This window comes from Myotis yumanensis, unplaced genomic scaffold (genome assembly GCF_028538775.1).
Source record: "Myotis yumanensis isolate MYYU_CA2020_CCGP unplaced genomic scaffold, mMyoYum1.0.hap1 SCAF_2, whole genome shotgun sequence".
NCBI classification, from domain to species: domain Eukaryota; kingdom Metazoa; phylum Chordata; class Mammalia; order Chiroptera; family Vespertilionidae; genus Myotis; species Myotis yumanensis.
This window is the reverse complement of record NW_027223753.1, coordinates 49,375,112-49,391,796: the sequence shown is the minus strand read 5'-3', so window position 1 is coordinate 49,391,796 and position 16,685 is coordinate 49,375,112. Positions and strand designations below refer to the sequence as shown.

At 44.8% G+C, this 16,685-nt stretch overlaps 1 protein-coding gene across 4 annotated transcripts in view; it reads left to right on the top strand.

Moving 5' to 3' along the window:
• WLS (Wnt ligand secretion mediator) overlaps window positions 1-16,685 on the top strand; it is a 104,707-nt gene that overhangs the window by 75,619 nt on the left and 12,403 nt on the right. For all 4 annotated transcript variants that reach the window (XM_070405354.1, XM_070405353.1, XM_070405351.1 and 1 more), the window contains exons 5-10: window positions 7-143; window positions 3,022-3,190; window positions 4,776-4,873; window positions 5,448-5,511; window positions 9,962-10,105; window positions 11,357-11,440. In XM_070405354.1, the coding sequence (XP_070261455.1) occupies window positions 7-143; window positions 3,022-3,190; window positions 4,776-4,873; window positions 5,448-5,511; window positions 9,962-10,105; window positions 11,357-11,440 (696 nt within the window). The remainder of the gene's footprint in view (window positions 1-6; window positions 144-3,021; window positions 3,191-4,775; window positions 4,874-5,447; window positions 5,512-9,961; window positions 10,106-11,356; window positions 11,441-16,685) is intronic.

Sequence of the window (16,685 nt, the reverse complement as noted above, 5' to 3'; positions counted from 1 at the left end):
CTCTAGGGAATCCACCAAAATGGAGGCTTCACCAAGGTGTGGTTTGCCATGAAGACCTTCCTTACGCCCAGCATCTTCATCATTATGGTGTGGTATTGGAGGAGGATCACCATGATGTCCCGACCCCCGGTGCTTCTAGAAAAGTAAGGGTTGAGATGGGAGCACCCTGAGGGAACACAGCATTGCATGATCTAATTGTCTGCTCCTGGTTTTTCGGGATCTAGGTCAAATGGTCAGTGTAGTACTTGGGCTAGTGATTTGACCAGGAGTCATTCTGGACTTTTTTTCTCCTCCAGCTTTCACATAGAAATTATTATTAAATGCTACAGGTTCCCTCTCTTTCGGCTCCTTGTTCTGTCCTTGCTCCTCATCCCCATGGTCTGACTCAGATACTTCTCCCTGTTACAGGGGGTGAGCTGCCTTTCTCCTAACTAAGCCCAGTCCAGAAGGACAATGCTCCTGTAGACGTATCCCTTTCTCCCATGTTATTGACTTTTTCCTTTTTGCTGAAATCATTCCCACTAATGTACGAATACTCTCTGTTACCTCTCATTCTTGAACAAAACTTTTCCTTTTCCCATTTCCCCTTGAAGCCATCACACCATTTTTCTTTTTTCTTTTTACAACAAAACTCCTCAAAAAATTTTGTCTGTACATCTTCTCCTCCTAGTTTTTCTTAAGCCCATTTCACACACCACTCCCTCCCTGAACCCCATGAAACTGGTCTTGATAGGATCACCAGTGACCTTCACATTCCAAACCCAATGGTCATATCTCAGTCCTCACTTTTCTTGACCCATTATCAGCATTTGACATGATTGATCACTGCCTTTTTTTTTCTGAGCCTTTTCCGCCCTTTTTGTGGTCATTCTCCTCCTTTGCTGACCATCACTCAGTCTCCATTGCTCTTTCCAACCAAATTCCAACCTCTTAAACTTTGGAGTCAGGGCTCAGTCTTTGGAACTTTTCTCTTTATTAGCTGTGCTTAGTCCTTAGATGATCTCATCTAATCTCATGGTTTTAAAAATCACCTAAATGATGACTCTTAATTTATAATTGTCAATCTCAGCCTCTCCCAACTCTCGATTCAAATATTCCAACTGTTTATTCAACATCTTCACTTACACAGAAATGTAACTCGCGCAAAAAACAATGGATATCCTCCCGTTTCAAACCTGTTCCTCTCCCAGGCGTTCCCATCATGGGAAATGGCTACTCCACCCTGTCCCCTTTACTTCTGGTTTTTCACACTCCTCATCTAACCTACCAAGAAATCTCACCATTTTCATTGCTACTACCCTAATCTAACCCTCCATCATTTCTCATATGGTTTATTTAAAAGAGCCACTCAACTGTTCTCCTTGCTTCCACCATTTTCCTCCCTATAATCTATTCACACTGCAGCCAGATTCCCTTTCAAGTGTAAATCAGATCATGTCACTCCTCTGCTCAAAGCTCTCTATTGGCTTTGCACCTCCTTTGCCCTAGCCTATAAAGCCCTGGATATTCTGGACTCTTACTACCTCTGATTTTATCTCTTATCCTCTTCATCACCTACCATCCCCTTGATGGTGCTCAAACATGCCTAAACCCAAGACCTTTGCACTTGCTGTTCTCTTTATCTGAAATGCTCTTATCCAGATAGATCTGTGGCTCAATTCCTCATTTCCTTCAGGCCCTGCTCTTATGTATCTTATCTTAAAGGCTTTTCCTGCCCATCATATATAAATAGCACTACTCTCCATTCTCCCGCCTTGCTTTATTTTTCTTTATAACAATCATTCTCTATTTACTATCTTTCCTCTTATATCCCTCCTCTAACCCCATCTGAATGCAGGTATCACAAGAGTGGGATCTTTGTTTTGCTATCTATTACATCCCTAGTGTCTAGAATAGTGACTGGTACATAGAAGGAATTCAATAAATACGAATTTGTTGAATGAATGAATGAAAGAAAGAATCATGTCACTCCATTGTTGAACCTTTTTTATTGGTTCAGTTCTTTCAGGATAAATTGCAAATTCTTTAATGAGGTATTCAAGTTTCCTCATGAGCTCACCCCTTTTCACTTCTCTGGTATCATGTCCTGACGTTTCCTGATAAGTGTCTCATGCAGATCCCCAAATGCTCAGGCTGTTCCAGGCTGCTGTGCCTCCATCCACGCATTTCCCTCTGCTTGGAATGCCCTCCACCTCCTTATCCTTGACTCACAACTCACCTCAATTTCTGTCAAAGTTAGAGATCCCAGTAGCAGCCTGTGCACACACTTCTATCATACCGCTTATCACACTTTGTCTCTTTATCTGGCTGAGGCACTAAACGTATTTCCAGGAGTGGAAGAACTGGTCATATTTATTTAGGTATTTATAGCCCTAACAAAATGCCCAGTGCATAATCTGTGCTTAATAAACATATGTATTTCATTAATAATGAATGAAAATAGGAATAAATCAGTGACTCAATGAATAATTTGATAGAGAAATGGCAATTAATAGTGTGATGGGGGAAGCAAAATACACACTAAACAAGCCATTAAAAGAATGTGCATTTCATATTGTTTGGAGTCACTTATTACTGAAACAAATATGCTCATATAATTCACAGTTGCTGAGGAAAGCATGATAACAATGAATATTCTTAGAGATCAAGTTAGTGATAGCCTGAATAGATAAGAGAGGATCATTATATTCACGGAGGTCTGATTAAGAAGGCAAGGGAGGGTAAAAACATTGTAGGAAGCTTTTAATCTGAGCTGGTACCAAAATAAAATTCCAGGGGTTAAGGAGGTTAGGTTCAGTGATCTAGAAAGGTTAAGGTAACGTGCCTTCATTCTGCAATGGTACCACAAAAAGAAGACATTTTGTCTCTCTGTGTAGAAACTCACTATGAGAGCTAAGAAAATTGGTCATATGGCTTCATTCCCAATAAGTAACATCTCATTCCCCAAAACTGGCTTCTGACGTTTGAAGATCTGCTTCCCAAATTGATCAAATCATTTTCCTGATATGTTCTTGCCATCAGAGTCATCTTTGCCCTTGGGATTTCCATGACTTTTATCAATATCCCAGTGGAATGGTTTTCCATTGGGTTTGACTGGACGTGGATGCTGCTGTTTGGTGATATCCGGCAGGGCATCTTCTATGCAATGCTTCTCTCCTTCTGGATCATCTTCTGTGGCGAGCACATGATGGTAAGAGTCAGCACCTCTCGGGGAAGGGACAGTGGCTATGGCAGAATAAATTAGTGGCTACAGGAGTGAGTTCTGGGATCAGGCTCTCGGTTCCAATTTCTGCTTCACCACTGGTTAGCTGAGTGGCCTTAGGCACGTGACTTAATCACTCTGAATCTCAAGTTCCTCATCTATAAAATGGGATTTGTGTATTGGGTTTTTGTGAGATGTAAATGTAACATACTTAGCAGGGAGTCAACACACAAAGGTTAGCGATTATTATTATTTCTTGTCCTTTGGCTTCTGCTCTGCTTATGCCCAGGACCAACGTCACCACCAGAGAATGTAGTGTAGGCCCAGTTCTTTCCAGCTGGAAATTTGTCCAGGTGGCCTAGTAACCCCTCTTACCCTGAAACGCTGTCCTCCCTGGTCAGTTTGCACAGACACCAAATCGTATTTCAAGAGGAATTGACGGTACCGTGGATAAAAATAAGAATGGTGCCATCAGCACGTTGTGGCTAAAATGACACGCCAGCTGGAGCTTGGGCCCCGGGTCAAGCACATGGGCTTCGTGGTTGGGTGGGCTGTTTGTGAATTCCATGACAGTTTGATCATTGCTTCCGAAGCCGTGCAGCCCTTCCAGGAGAACAGTGAGAGGAGAGGAAGGCTTTGCCTACTGCCAGGGGAGGCATGAGGGTTCGCCAGCAGTGACATATGGAGAATGAGCCCTCAGCAGCAGGGACAGTGAGTGGAGTGGGCTCAGGGGCTGGACAGTCTGCCGGGGTGCACTGCCCAGAGTGAATTGGTGTGGACTGTCCCACCGGGATCCCAGCCTGGATGCTAAACTATGTCTTTTGCCTTTCTCTATTTTCTCACTTTACTCGCCTTTATTTTCTTTTGTTTTTGTGAAATTGTTTTAATGAAGTATATTTTTTAAATTTTATTTTATTGTTTAAAGTATTACAGATAGTAGTACATATGTCTCCTTTTTTTTTCCCCCATTGACCTTCCCCCGACCTCCCCTATCCCCTGGCACATGCCCTCACCACCCCGCCCCCCCCCCCGCACAGTGTCTTGTGTCCATTGGTTATGCTTATATGCATGCATACAAGTCCTTCAGTTGATCTCTTAGCTCCCCCACCCCAACACTCCCCAGCCACTCCCCTTTATTTTCTGTCTTTTAGTATCTTTGTACATGTATCAAGAGGAACCATTCCTGTTTTGAATAAAGACAGGGAAAACATGGATTTATTTTCCTAACCTTGAGACCTCTTACATTTGACATAGTTGAATACCTTAGAGCCTTTATTCAGTCCTCTGGGGTCCACCCACCTTATCAAACACAAAGAATAAGTCACATAGGAATTTAATTCTAAATGATTTAACTTATAAGGCCTTTTTTTGTGTTCCTGTAGCACCCTGTTGTTATTACTATGAGAGTTTTAGGAACAGATTTTGGTCTCACCCATTCTCAAAAGCCTAGAGTCTGACACGATGTTTGATACACAGCAGGTTGTCAGCAAGGATTGTTCGAATGACTGACTCACCTATAGAATTGTTTTGCTCTCCCCATCTTTATCTCATTTCTCAACTTGGCTTTCATCAGGATCAGCATGAGCGGAATCACATAGCAGGGTATTGGAAGCAAGTCGGACCAATCGCTGTTGGCTCTTTCTGCCTCTTCATATTTGACATGTGTGAGAGGTGAGCAGATGCCTGTGTGACTCTGGGCTGAAATGCACACCAGCATGTCCACTGCCCACTCTTCAGGAGGAGCTTTCAAAAGGGAGAAGGGTAGTTGGGAGACTGTGGACATGGTCACATCCTCAGATAGGGATTGGGATTAATTCAAAGGTAAAGCTCTTTATAGATGCAAACGATTTGGGCTGATTATTCCTTTTTTTAAATTGTATTTTATTGATTTCAGAGAGAGAGGGAGAGGGGGAAAGATAGAAATATCAATGATGAGAGAGAATCATTGATCAGGTGCCTCCTGCACACTCCCTACTGGGGATCGAGCCCACAACCAGGGCACCTGCCCTGATCATGGAATCAAACCGTGACCTCGTGGTTCCTAGGTTGAGGCTCAACCACTGGGCAACACTGGCCGGATTGGGCCGATATTCTTCAAACTCTTTTTCTATTTAAGTCCTCTGTGACATTTCTAAATATACCCTCCACCCCTCCAGCTGAAAAGCTAAGACTATATAGAAAGGAAAGTGCCCCTTTGCCTCTGTATTAATTGTTTCTTGCTTTTCCATCTCGTTTCTCTTTGTAGAGGGGTACAACTCACGAATCCCTTCTACAGTATCTGGACTACAGATGTTGGAACAGAGCTGGCTGTATCCTTCCTGGATGGTCTCAGGGTTTTATTTCTTCCCATAGCCGTCCGATCCCCAAGATCATTTTCTAATGATGTTCTCCATATGTGCTCAGCCAGAGCTTTGATCCTTAGACAGAAGATAACGGCACAATTAAAGCAAATAATGAGAGGAATTAATGCTTGCTTTCAAGCCTGGGTGAGAGCAGGCAAAATAAGGAGATTGCAGCACGTCCCTACGGCGGAAGCATCAGAATTGCTGGTCTTACTGCACCCTGTCTAAATTATCTATTCCACCCTTGTTTACTGCAGACCGAAGCATGACTAGCTTTTCCCTGGAGCCATGGAGGTTCATTTCTGGGCTCCTTGTGGGAGAGCCAGTTTCTGAATTCCTCTGTGTGTGAGACTTCTTACAGTGACCTTGGTGTGCTGGCATACCATGCTGCTGCTATTCATTTCCGAGACCAAGAGGAGATAAGGCTAAGGTGATTAGTTCCAGAGGCGTTGCCCAAGGCCTCTGGTTGGTTGTATAAACTCTGTCAGAGTCATCTTCATGAAGCAGAAGTGACAGTATTAGCTTATCCCTTTTAGAATGCTGGATTTAAATATTTTATATTCCTGAATAATGAGTTAAATCCTTGGGGAGAAAAAGACTCTCCTCTAGAGAGGGGAGAAAGGCTTGGGTTGTATTCTTCCCTGATGGATAATATCTTGTTATGTGCTGGCCAATATGCTTTGCCTGGCCATGATATTTATATTGGCTTCAAATTATCACAAGAAGTCTGTGAGCACACTGAATCTGTGAGCTGCACCAAACGGGGAATATATATATATATATATATATATATAGATAGATAGATAGATATAGATATAGATATATAGATAGATATAGATAAGATATATACATATATACATATATATATATAGATATATATATAGATAGATAGATAGATAGATAGATAGAGATATATAGATACACACACAGACACACACACACACACACTAGGGGCCCAGTGCACAAATTCGTGCACCTTGAAAGGAACTGTGGCCTGTGAGGCTACAGTAGGCACAGGGGCGGGTCTTAGCCCATCCTCCACACCCCTGCCTGGCCCCTCCTGCTGAAGCCCCCTGTTCCCTGTCTACTAGCAGCCCCACTCCCACTACTGCTGCTCCCATGCACTGACGCCGCCAGCCCCGCTGGCACCCACCCACTGACAGTGCGGAGCGATTGGGGCCGCCGCCAGCAGTGGGTGCGAGTGGCGTCTGCTTCCCTGGTCTCCCCTCAGGAGCAGGGGGAGGTGGAGAAGCCCTCAGGGGCAATCAGGGCCAGCAGCAGCCGCCGCTCGCACCCACTGATGGCGCTGAGTGATTGGGACTGGCGCCAGGCACTGGCAGCAGGTACAAATGGCAGCTCCAGTGCTGGGTGCAGGTGCAAGTGGGGCCGGCGCCAGCGCCAGCAGCAGGTGCAAGTGCCAGGCGAGACCACGGTGTGCGGGAGCAAAGAATTTTTAATAACCACCAGAGGCTCACCCCACTGACAGCGACTGGTGCCCCTCCTTGGTCTTGCGCCCCTTCTCACATGCTCCACCATCCCACCGCGGCCAACACCCGCCATGTTTCGCACACACCCCTGGTGGTCAGCGCACGTCATTGCGATCGGTTGTTCCGCGTTCGGTCTATTTGCATATTAATTAGCCTTTTACTATATAGGAGATATATATATATATATATATATATCTACACTAATAAAAGAGAAACATGGTAATTAGCGTACGACCACTACCCTTCCCATTGGCTAATCAGCATATCCTTATGCAAATTAACTGTCAGCCAAGATGGCGGCTGGCAGCCAGGCAGCTGGAAGCGAACATGAGGCTTGCTTGCTTCAGTGACTGTGGACTCCAACGTTCCCCGCCTGACTTGCCGGCCTCTGAGCTGGCAGTTTGAAACATTCTAACAAATATAGGAGCTAAACAAAACCCCAGAAACCAGCTTTCAGCCAGCCGGGATCTCAGAGCTGGAGTTATACATTGTTTCGATTATAGAACCGAAACAAACGAGATACCTGCTTTCAGCAGGCCTCAGAGCTAGAGCCAGAGCTAAAGCTGGCCCAGAATAAAAAAAAAAAAGAAAAAAAGGAGCGGTTGGGAGCTTCAGTCAACAACCGCCAGCCTGAAAGCAGCCCTCAGCCCCTCACCCAGACTGGCCAGGCACCCCAGTGGGGACCCCCACCCTGAAGGGGGTGTGACCAGATGCAAACAACCATCATCCCCTCATCCAGGCTGGCCAGGCACCCCAGTGGGGACCCCCACCCTGATCCAGGACACCCTTCAGGGCAAACCAGCCGGCCCCCAGGCCTCTATCCTATATAGTAAAAGGGTAATATGCCTCCCAGCACCGGGATCAGCAGAGCCGCGAGGCCTCCTGGCACCCGATCAGCATGACAGGGGGCAGCGCCCAAACCCCCTGATCGCCCTGTGGCTCTGTGTGTGACAGGGGGCGGGGCCACAACCTCCCTATCCGCCCTGCTCTGTTTGTGACAGGGTGCAGCATCCCAACCCCCTGATCGGCCCTGCTCTGTGTGTGACAGGGTGTGGCGCCCCAACCCCCGCCCCCCTGCCCCCACTGGTCCTACTCTGTATGTGACGGGGTAGAGCCATAACCTCCCCATCGGCCCTGTCCTGAGTGTGACAGTGGTGCCGCCCCAACCCCCTGATCGGCCCTGCTCTGTGGGTGATAGAGGGTGGCGCCCCAACCCCCTGATCTGCCCTGCTTTGTGTGTGACAGGGGGCGGTGCCTTAACTCCCCTATCAGCCCTACTCTGTGCGTGACAGGGGGGAGCTCCCCAACCCCCTGATGGGCCCTACTCTGTGCGTGACAGGGGGGAGCTCCTCAACCCCCTGATCGGCCCTGCTCTGTGCATGACAGGGAGCTCCCCAACCCCCTGATGGGCCCTGCTCTGTGCGTGACAGGGGGCAGCAGCCCAACCCCCTGATTGGCCCTGCTCTGTGCGTGACAGGGGGTGGCGCCGCAACCTCCCCATTGACCCTGCCTTGAGTGTGACGGGGTGGTGCCCCAACCCCCCAATTGGCCCCACCCTGAGCGTGACTGAGGGTGGCATCACAACCTCCCAATCCGCCCCGCTCTGTGCATGACAGGGGGCGGCGCCCCAACTCCCCAATCAGTCCTGCTCTGAGCCTGACCAGGGGCTGCACCTAGGGATTGGGCCTGCCCTCTGCCACCCAGAAGCAGGCCTAAGCCAGCAGGTCGTTATCTCCTGAGGGGTCCCAGACTGCTAGAGGGCACAGGCCGGACTGAGGGACCCCCCTTCCCCCCGCCCCGAGTGCACAAATTTTTGTGCACCGGGCCTCTAGTATATATATATATAATGTCACATCTACTCCAGCCCTTTTGTTTTATGATATGATGGCAATTTAGGAAGGCAAATAACATTTAGAGTCCTGAAGCAAATAATTATGTTCCCTTCATTCCAGGGTACTATTGATTTTAGGAAAGAAGGAAAGGCTTCATTAAATATATTATTTAATGGAATATACATGCTGAATTCACACTTGTTAAACAATTGTTAAATATGTAACTTGGGGTAGAGTTGTAGCAGAAAGGAATTAAAGATCAGGGCACCTGTCTCCGAGCCAGCTCACTCTACCCCAAGCCTCAGTGGTTCTCAGACTGAACTTTTAAGGTAGGTCTTAAAGTCGCCCTGCTTGGTCTGAAAGTATATTGCCACCCTCTCAACTCCCACCTTGGCCATGTGTCCTCCTGCTCCCTGTTCCACTTGACACGATAGTTTTTGTGGTGGACAGGAGATTGCAAACAGAGCTTCACCCCTGGTTTTACTTTAAGACCTTCATTCCCATGGCCAGCCTCCCTTAGCAGCTGCTGCACCCAACCCCACACCACCCGCTCCTGATTCCAGGGTATTTCAATCTCCTTCCAAAAATCCAGAGTCTAGCCCAATGGTTCCAAACATGGTTATTCTTGGTGTCCTATCCCTTGGAAAATCTGATTCCATATACTTGCAGTGAGAGACCTGGGCCATCTGTATTTTAATTCTTCTGGTGATTTTAATGCAGCTGTCCACTTGATCAGTATTATCCAATCAACACCTAATATTTTAGTGCTTTTTAAATTTATTGTGTATATGAACCTCCCAAGGACCTTGTTAAAAGGCAGATTCTGATTCAGAAGGCCTAGGGTGGGCCCTGGAGTCTGCATTTTTAACAAGGGAAGCTTCATTTCTCTTATTTGGCTTAGAAAGCAATTTGGAATGTTTCTCTCTTTGCTAGATTTGTGGCAGAAAACCTATCTCGCTGACATTAGAACCAGGTTTTAATATTTTATACCCCTGAAAACTACCTACAAATTTGGAGAGAAAAGGTATTACCAATGGAGCTGGGAGAAGGGCTTGTGTGCTTGCCTACCCTGCTGTTTCCTTCACCGAACACCATCAGATGGCCTTCATCATCGTGGCTGGGATCTGCCTCTGCCTGTACTTCCTGTTTCTGTGCTTCATGGTATTTCAGGTGTTTCGGAACATCAATGGGAAGCAGTCCAGCCTGCCAGCTATGAGCAAAGTCCGGCGGCTGCACTATGAGGTGAGCAGGTCTCTTGGCTCATTCAGGAAACGGTACTCAGTATCCCCTGCTTGCTGTATAAACACACACACACACACACACACACACCCCACTCCACCCCACCCCACCCTACACCTGGAGATTGGAAGCCTTTATTTCAAATACACATACACATTGAGAGATTTATGTGTCCAAAAGATCTCTGGGAAAAATAAGAGGCTAAATCCTACGCCGAGAGGCATGTAGCTGGACTATCTAAATTTTGGAGTTTTCTGAGGGTATAAAGGTATTTCTGTCCCCAGTGAGGAGTAAACTTGTCCCACAGGTTCTTCGGCTTTGGGGTGGAATGTAGGTACATGCTCAGTGGGAGATTTGAGTTTGATAGACTTGGGATTTGGCTTGGGGTGAGGCATTAGTTAAGGTTCCCTGGCTGAGAATCAGCCTTAAGACTGGGTGGGGTTCAGCCCAGGTGATCTAATTTGCAGACTCAAGGAAGCCACAGTTCCCCCTGAAATATCCAGCAGGTGCTCAGATAGAGTTCAGTGACCTCTGTTTATAGATTATGTGCCTCATTCAAGAGAAACACTCAAATCTCTAATGTGGGTAACACGTTCTTGATTTCTCAAGGATCCCTTTGGGCTCACGCCCAAGTGGCTGAGCTTGGAGACATGGACCTAATTCCTCTCTGAAGAGAGAAACAGAAACGGCAGAACCACAGGGTTCCCATATGCGGTGGATCTGCAGAGGCATCCCTTCCCCCCCCAAACACAGGTTCCCTTCAACCCTGCTCTCAGAAACCAGGGGCACTTCTAAAGCTTCGCCTGTCTCTAGAGCTAGAGTGACACATGAAAAAACTCAACCGAGTCCACTTGGTGTTGATTAATATGCACGTTTCTTTTTGTTCACTGGAGCAGAATTTTATTTCCACTGCAAAAAAAACAACAACTTGGATTTGGTAACTTTGAACCCTTGCAGAGAAGCATAACCAGCTTAGCAGGGAAATTAGCAGCCTCATGATGTGCTGTGAATATAATTTCCCAGGCTCTGGTATTACTGTTTCATGAGAGATAAGCACATAGGACATATTTGGCCCAAGACATTTTTTTTTCCCTCTGCAGGAGAAAGGTTACTATGTGAAATTATTTCACTATCGCTCTTAGGGATTTGGTTTTATAGATTTCTTTAAAATTCGCTTTTTAGAGATTTATATATTGAGATAAGGATTGATGGTAGCTGGTGGAATGTTAAACCATTCTTTCTCTCTCCTAATAGGGGCTGATTTTCAGGTTCAAGTTTCTCATGCTTATCACCTTGGCCTGTGCTGCCATGACCATCATCTTCTTCATTGTTAGTCAGGTAAGTGGACCCTGAGAGGTCAGGGTGAGACTGTCCCTGGAGAGGCGCTTCTACTCTGCACAGAGAATTCTGCTGAGCTACTGGGAAAGGAGCAGGGAAGCTCTCATGCTGGGCAGCAGAGCAAGCCATGTTTTCTAGGCTTCTTTCTGGGTCTTGTCGTTATCTGGCCAGAAGTGGACTGAATTTTCCCTTTCAGTACAGGGGGGGGGAACAGTTGCTAAGTAAATTAACAGCCTGCAGCCATATTGAAGAGCACTTGTTTCATTTACTTCAGAGAATAAACTTTTCAAGCCCTGTAGCAGAACACCAGCAAGCAAGTATTAATTTGATTTGATCCTTATCTAGCATTAGCGTAGATCCTTTTATAGGCCATTAGCCATTCTTTTTAATAATTCTATTGCCACTTAAACATGAAATGAAATTCAAAAGTCCCCTTATCTCTACTGGTTATTTCCAAATCTCAACATTTTGCTATGCTTCAAAATCTTAATGTGAATTATTTTTAAATATTGGTATCTTGTTTTTGGAAGTTACTATTTACATCTAAAGTATTATGTATCTTTCATTCATCTGAACTTCACAGAAATCCTATGGGTAGGATTTGTTATCCCAGTTTGCTAGAATATGAAATCTAGTGGCTGTAGAGACATATCTTACCTAATAATAGACAAACATGTAAATTGACCGCCCCTCCACTACGCTCACCGGCCAATCAGGAGAGTATGCAAATTAACCCAACAAAGATGGTTAATTTGCATACGTAGGCACGAAGTGGCGGAGCGAAGACTGAAGGCTCCGGCCAGAGCGAAGGCCTGGGTCCCAGGTGCCGGAGGAAAACTGGTGCCGGCAGCCAGGGGAAGGGAAGGCCTATTGCACGAATCTCTTCGTGCAATGGGCCTCTAGTCCTATTTATAATCTTTTCCACTTGGGTAGGACTATGGATGGATTACTTAAAAGTTCTAGGTTCAATTTTCTTATCTGTTAAATGGATGTAATAATAGAACACTGTAGAAGGTGGCTATAAGGATCCCATGAACTAATGTTTGCAAAATGCAGGTGTTGTGAGCATGCAGGTGTGCCTTATGAATAGCAAAAAGGGTGAATGTTGTGCTAAAGGACCTAGACTAAGTTAGGGACCAGAACCCAGACCTTTTGACTATTTTTTTTTATCAGCTCCTCTGCCATCCCTGTATTTGGCCAAAATTGAAAATGTTAGGCATGCTCACAGAGCCTTAGGGCAAGACTTGCCCCATTCTGCTAGCAAGTTTCCTTCCAGTACAGGGGTTCCTAACTTTTTGTGCCATGAACCCCTTGGGTACACTGGTAAAAGCTATGGACCTCTTCTTTGAATGTTTTTAAATGAGTAAACTAAAAAGCTTTGATTTTCAAAGGGAATCAGATAGATAGATGATATATATGTGCAACTATACATAACTATAAGTGTAATTGATATGAAAATATGATTTCTATTGGTAACAAAATTATAGGCAGCGCTTCTATTATGGGGGTTTGTTTTCTCTAGTCATAATTGAAAGAAACAGTAACTTTCAATTAGAGACTGGTGAAAACAAAGATAGCATATTTTTCTCATTTCAGTTCACATACCCTTTGAATTCCATTAAGGACACCAAGTTAGGAGTCCCTAGAGTTCTGATGGCCATGCCCACTGGGCAGTGTTAGTGTTGCTCCTGAAGGCTGAAGTGAATGTGGGGGGAAATCACGAATATATACATATATATCTTCATAAGATCTGTTCACCACATCTGCTGTGACCTACAACAGTGCTGTGCTTGTGTCAGACTGTTTGTTTATAAAACCTTGGAAACTTCATTCTCCACTCCTGATGCAGTAAAAATATTTCAAATTCTGAATGAGTTTTTTATTCACCTAACTGAGGCTCAAACAAGTTGTGTGGGAGGCCCGACTTATCCCTTGGCTGAGTCCCTCGTGTGACCAAAATGCTTAGCAGCCCTGCAGTGCCTTGGTCATGTGCTTGTTAATACAGCCAGTTCTGCCAGCCTGAGAGAGCAGCGTGCACCGCTTGGAGATCCGGAACCTCACGTAAGATGAGCTGAGAAATAAAAGGCAGTACCAAGATATGCTCCCAGGACGGGCACATTTGATTCTAACACCTGCTCCTGCCGCTTTAGAAAGCTGCAGTCAGTCTCCCACAGCCCCACCCCCCTTCCTCTCTTGTCTCTGCAGAGTCCCTGCTCCCTGAAGTCAAGAAGGGACATTGGGCTGATGTTTAAGGCGGTTATATGTTGTCCGAATTTAACCTTGTACATGTTTAATGACTGCACCTTTTTAGAGCAAAGGAGGTCAGTCTTCCAAGAAGCAGAGTCTGTGGCTTTTCTCTTAAGAAAAAGATTAATATTCCATCGCCCCAGTATTTTCTAACACAGCTCCAGCCTGTGGCTGGCTTTTTATATCTGCTGTGACAGTCGGTCCAGAGTGGATTTGAACTCTAAGGGGGTAGCAATGAGGTCTTTTGGATTCCATTAGCTGCTCACATTCCTCCTGCTGGGTGGCTTTTTTATAAAGGTTTATTTATAGATTTAAGACGTTTTCAGGCATAACTCTCAGTGTCCCAGGTACTGTATTAATATAGTGATCAGAGGATTTATTTTTTAATGTCATGTTGGAATGTTTCAGCAATGAGCTCACCTGAAAGAAAATCTACTGGGTAACTTTTTGAAATAGATCCCAGCCTTAGGTAAAAGGAATGTATTAAAACTTCCATTATACACTCGGGCTTGCTGGGAGAGCTTGCATTTAAGCCCCTGAAATATAATGCGAGGGGTTCTCGCCAGGACATTGAAGCTGGAGGCCAGGAATGAAAGGCCAACGGAAGCTGTGGAATGCAGTGACCTTGAGGCTTTGTAGCTGGGCACTGAGGTGCAGTCTTTTAACGCCTGCCGTTTTAATGGCCTCAGTCCTAGCAACCGAGAGATGGCACATCACAGTGTGGTATGTTAGCCCCTTCCCTCTGGAAAAGAAAGAGGCGTTCCATTTAGGGGTGACGAGCAGTAGGGAACAGAAGTGCAATGCAGGGGAGAAGGTCACCAACCTTCACTAAGGGAACCCCCAGGTGCCTGACACGCGGGTCAAGCCTTGAGCAGCAAACTCCCAGAGAGCCTGTCCCCAGCTCTTCTTCTTTTGTTTGTGTGATCACTTCATTCTGTTACTTGCAGAGGAAATGTTTCCAGTAAGAGAGCCTGTGTCTGGGATTTGGAAATCTTGTTGTGAAGTGGAATGCTGGTTGTCAAGACTACTGGGTGTAAAAGGATTTGACCTTCACTTGGCTCTAGGAGTATAATTGGGTGGTTTCACACAAAAGTAAATTGTTCAAATGTTAAATCAGGAAAAGCAGGAACCTTTAGAAAGAGGATGTATACAGAGGGGAGATGATTTTCTCTTTTTGTTTTTTGTTGGGGCTACCTGATTTTTCTCCCCGAAAGTTAAAGCGGGGTGACTGTCACCTCTCTGTGTTGGCATTAATGAGATTTTTGGATTTACAAGGCTGCTCTGTGGAGGCTGCTGATTGGGTGCATGGTGGTGGGAATGTGCCCAGAGCCCAGGATGGCTCAGGCATGAATAATTGAGGGAGGAGAGGGGAAAACACAATCGAGTCCCCAACAGCAGAGTGACACTGTATACAGTTTATTTATGCAAATTCAATTCTTTGCCCTCAGCAGGAAATAACACATTTAGAGATTACAAATTAAGTAGTATGGGTAATTCTGCAACCCTATCTTGACGTGCATGTGTCTTGAAGCAAACGTGAGAGTTGCGCATGAAAATGCTATTTCCTCAGCTCCTGTGGGCCCCTCCGAGTATGAGCATGTCATTTGAGTGGTTCTGCTATAAAATTGTATTTTGCATATACATCCAATTTATTATATGCCATGCATTATATCTAGGATATATAGTGCATATGTTTTACTGTACAGATTTGAATAAACACACCTGTGTGTACATATACTAATTAACCAATGTGCATCATGGCCAATTAAGTGAGTTTTCAAAAGAAATTTGACCTTATACAATAGTTGCCTCATAATTTAGCTTAAGAGACCCACCCCTGTTTAAGATAATATTCCTACTCTTGTGTTTTATAATGGCTAAGTAGATCTTCTTTTGGAGTCAGAGCCACGACTTTCTGGCTGAGCAGTTTTAGGCAAGACATTCTGTGTCACAGTTTACCCAGGTGTTGAATAGAAATTTTAACCACCTATTTCATAGATTTGTTATTGAAACGAATACCTTCCATGTAAAATTCTTAGCGTACTTCCTGACAAACCACTAGGATTAAATAAATGTTAACTATTATTATCCTTGTTATTATTTTTAAAATCTTAGCTTTGCTAATACCTATTAACTATTTTTTTAAATTGACCTAAAAGGATGCAATAGGCATAAATGTTTCAATGAAATAACACTTATTACCTATTGACCTCTTACTTTTAAGTGCAATTATTGGGATTTGTGAAGGACTGTGGTATTTTCTGCTGACTCTTCAGTCAGATATTTCCTAAGCTTGACTGTTTCTATCCCCCTTCCCATGTTTCTGCACATCCCTATCCTTTTGCCCATATTCCTTCAACAAATATCTGTCTGTTGAGCACCATTGTGTACCAGGCACACAAGTGGGTATTTTTTTTAAATCCATCATTCCAACCCCAGCAAGAATCAACTTCAGCAGAATTGTCAATCCTGAGTATTTCTAGCTTATGTCACCGGAAGTAGGCTCTCTGACAGGTCCCCTATCTTAATAGAGTAGACGAGGATAAGGAGTGTTTGACCCTGTTTTACCTGTACTTCTCCCAGCCTAGCCGCCCCTCCTTAATCGCATAGAGAGGAGCTCCCTTTGCAAGGACAGCAGGTACATGTGGTATATGCTACATGGTTCCGGAAACTATCTTAAGGCTTCCTGTCCCCTTCCATTAAAAAATTATCTTAAGTATTTCTAAGTACTATGACTCTTATAAAGTTAGGCTATTCTGTACTTAAAAATAAGAAAAAGTGACATTTGGAGACCTTTCTACAAAGTAAGCCCTAAATAGCTTGAATGTTGGTGCATTGCTCCAAAATCAGTAATGGTTAAGAAATCCTTCTTTGGCCAAAACCTTCCTGAGCACGTCATATAAAATGAATTATTTCCCCCAAATAAATAAAAGTTCATGGTGGTGGTTTGTTTATGACTCACAGAAGTGAAAAAAATTATGTATCGCCAATGTCAAAT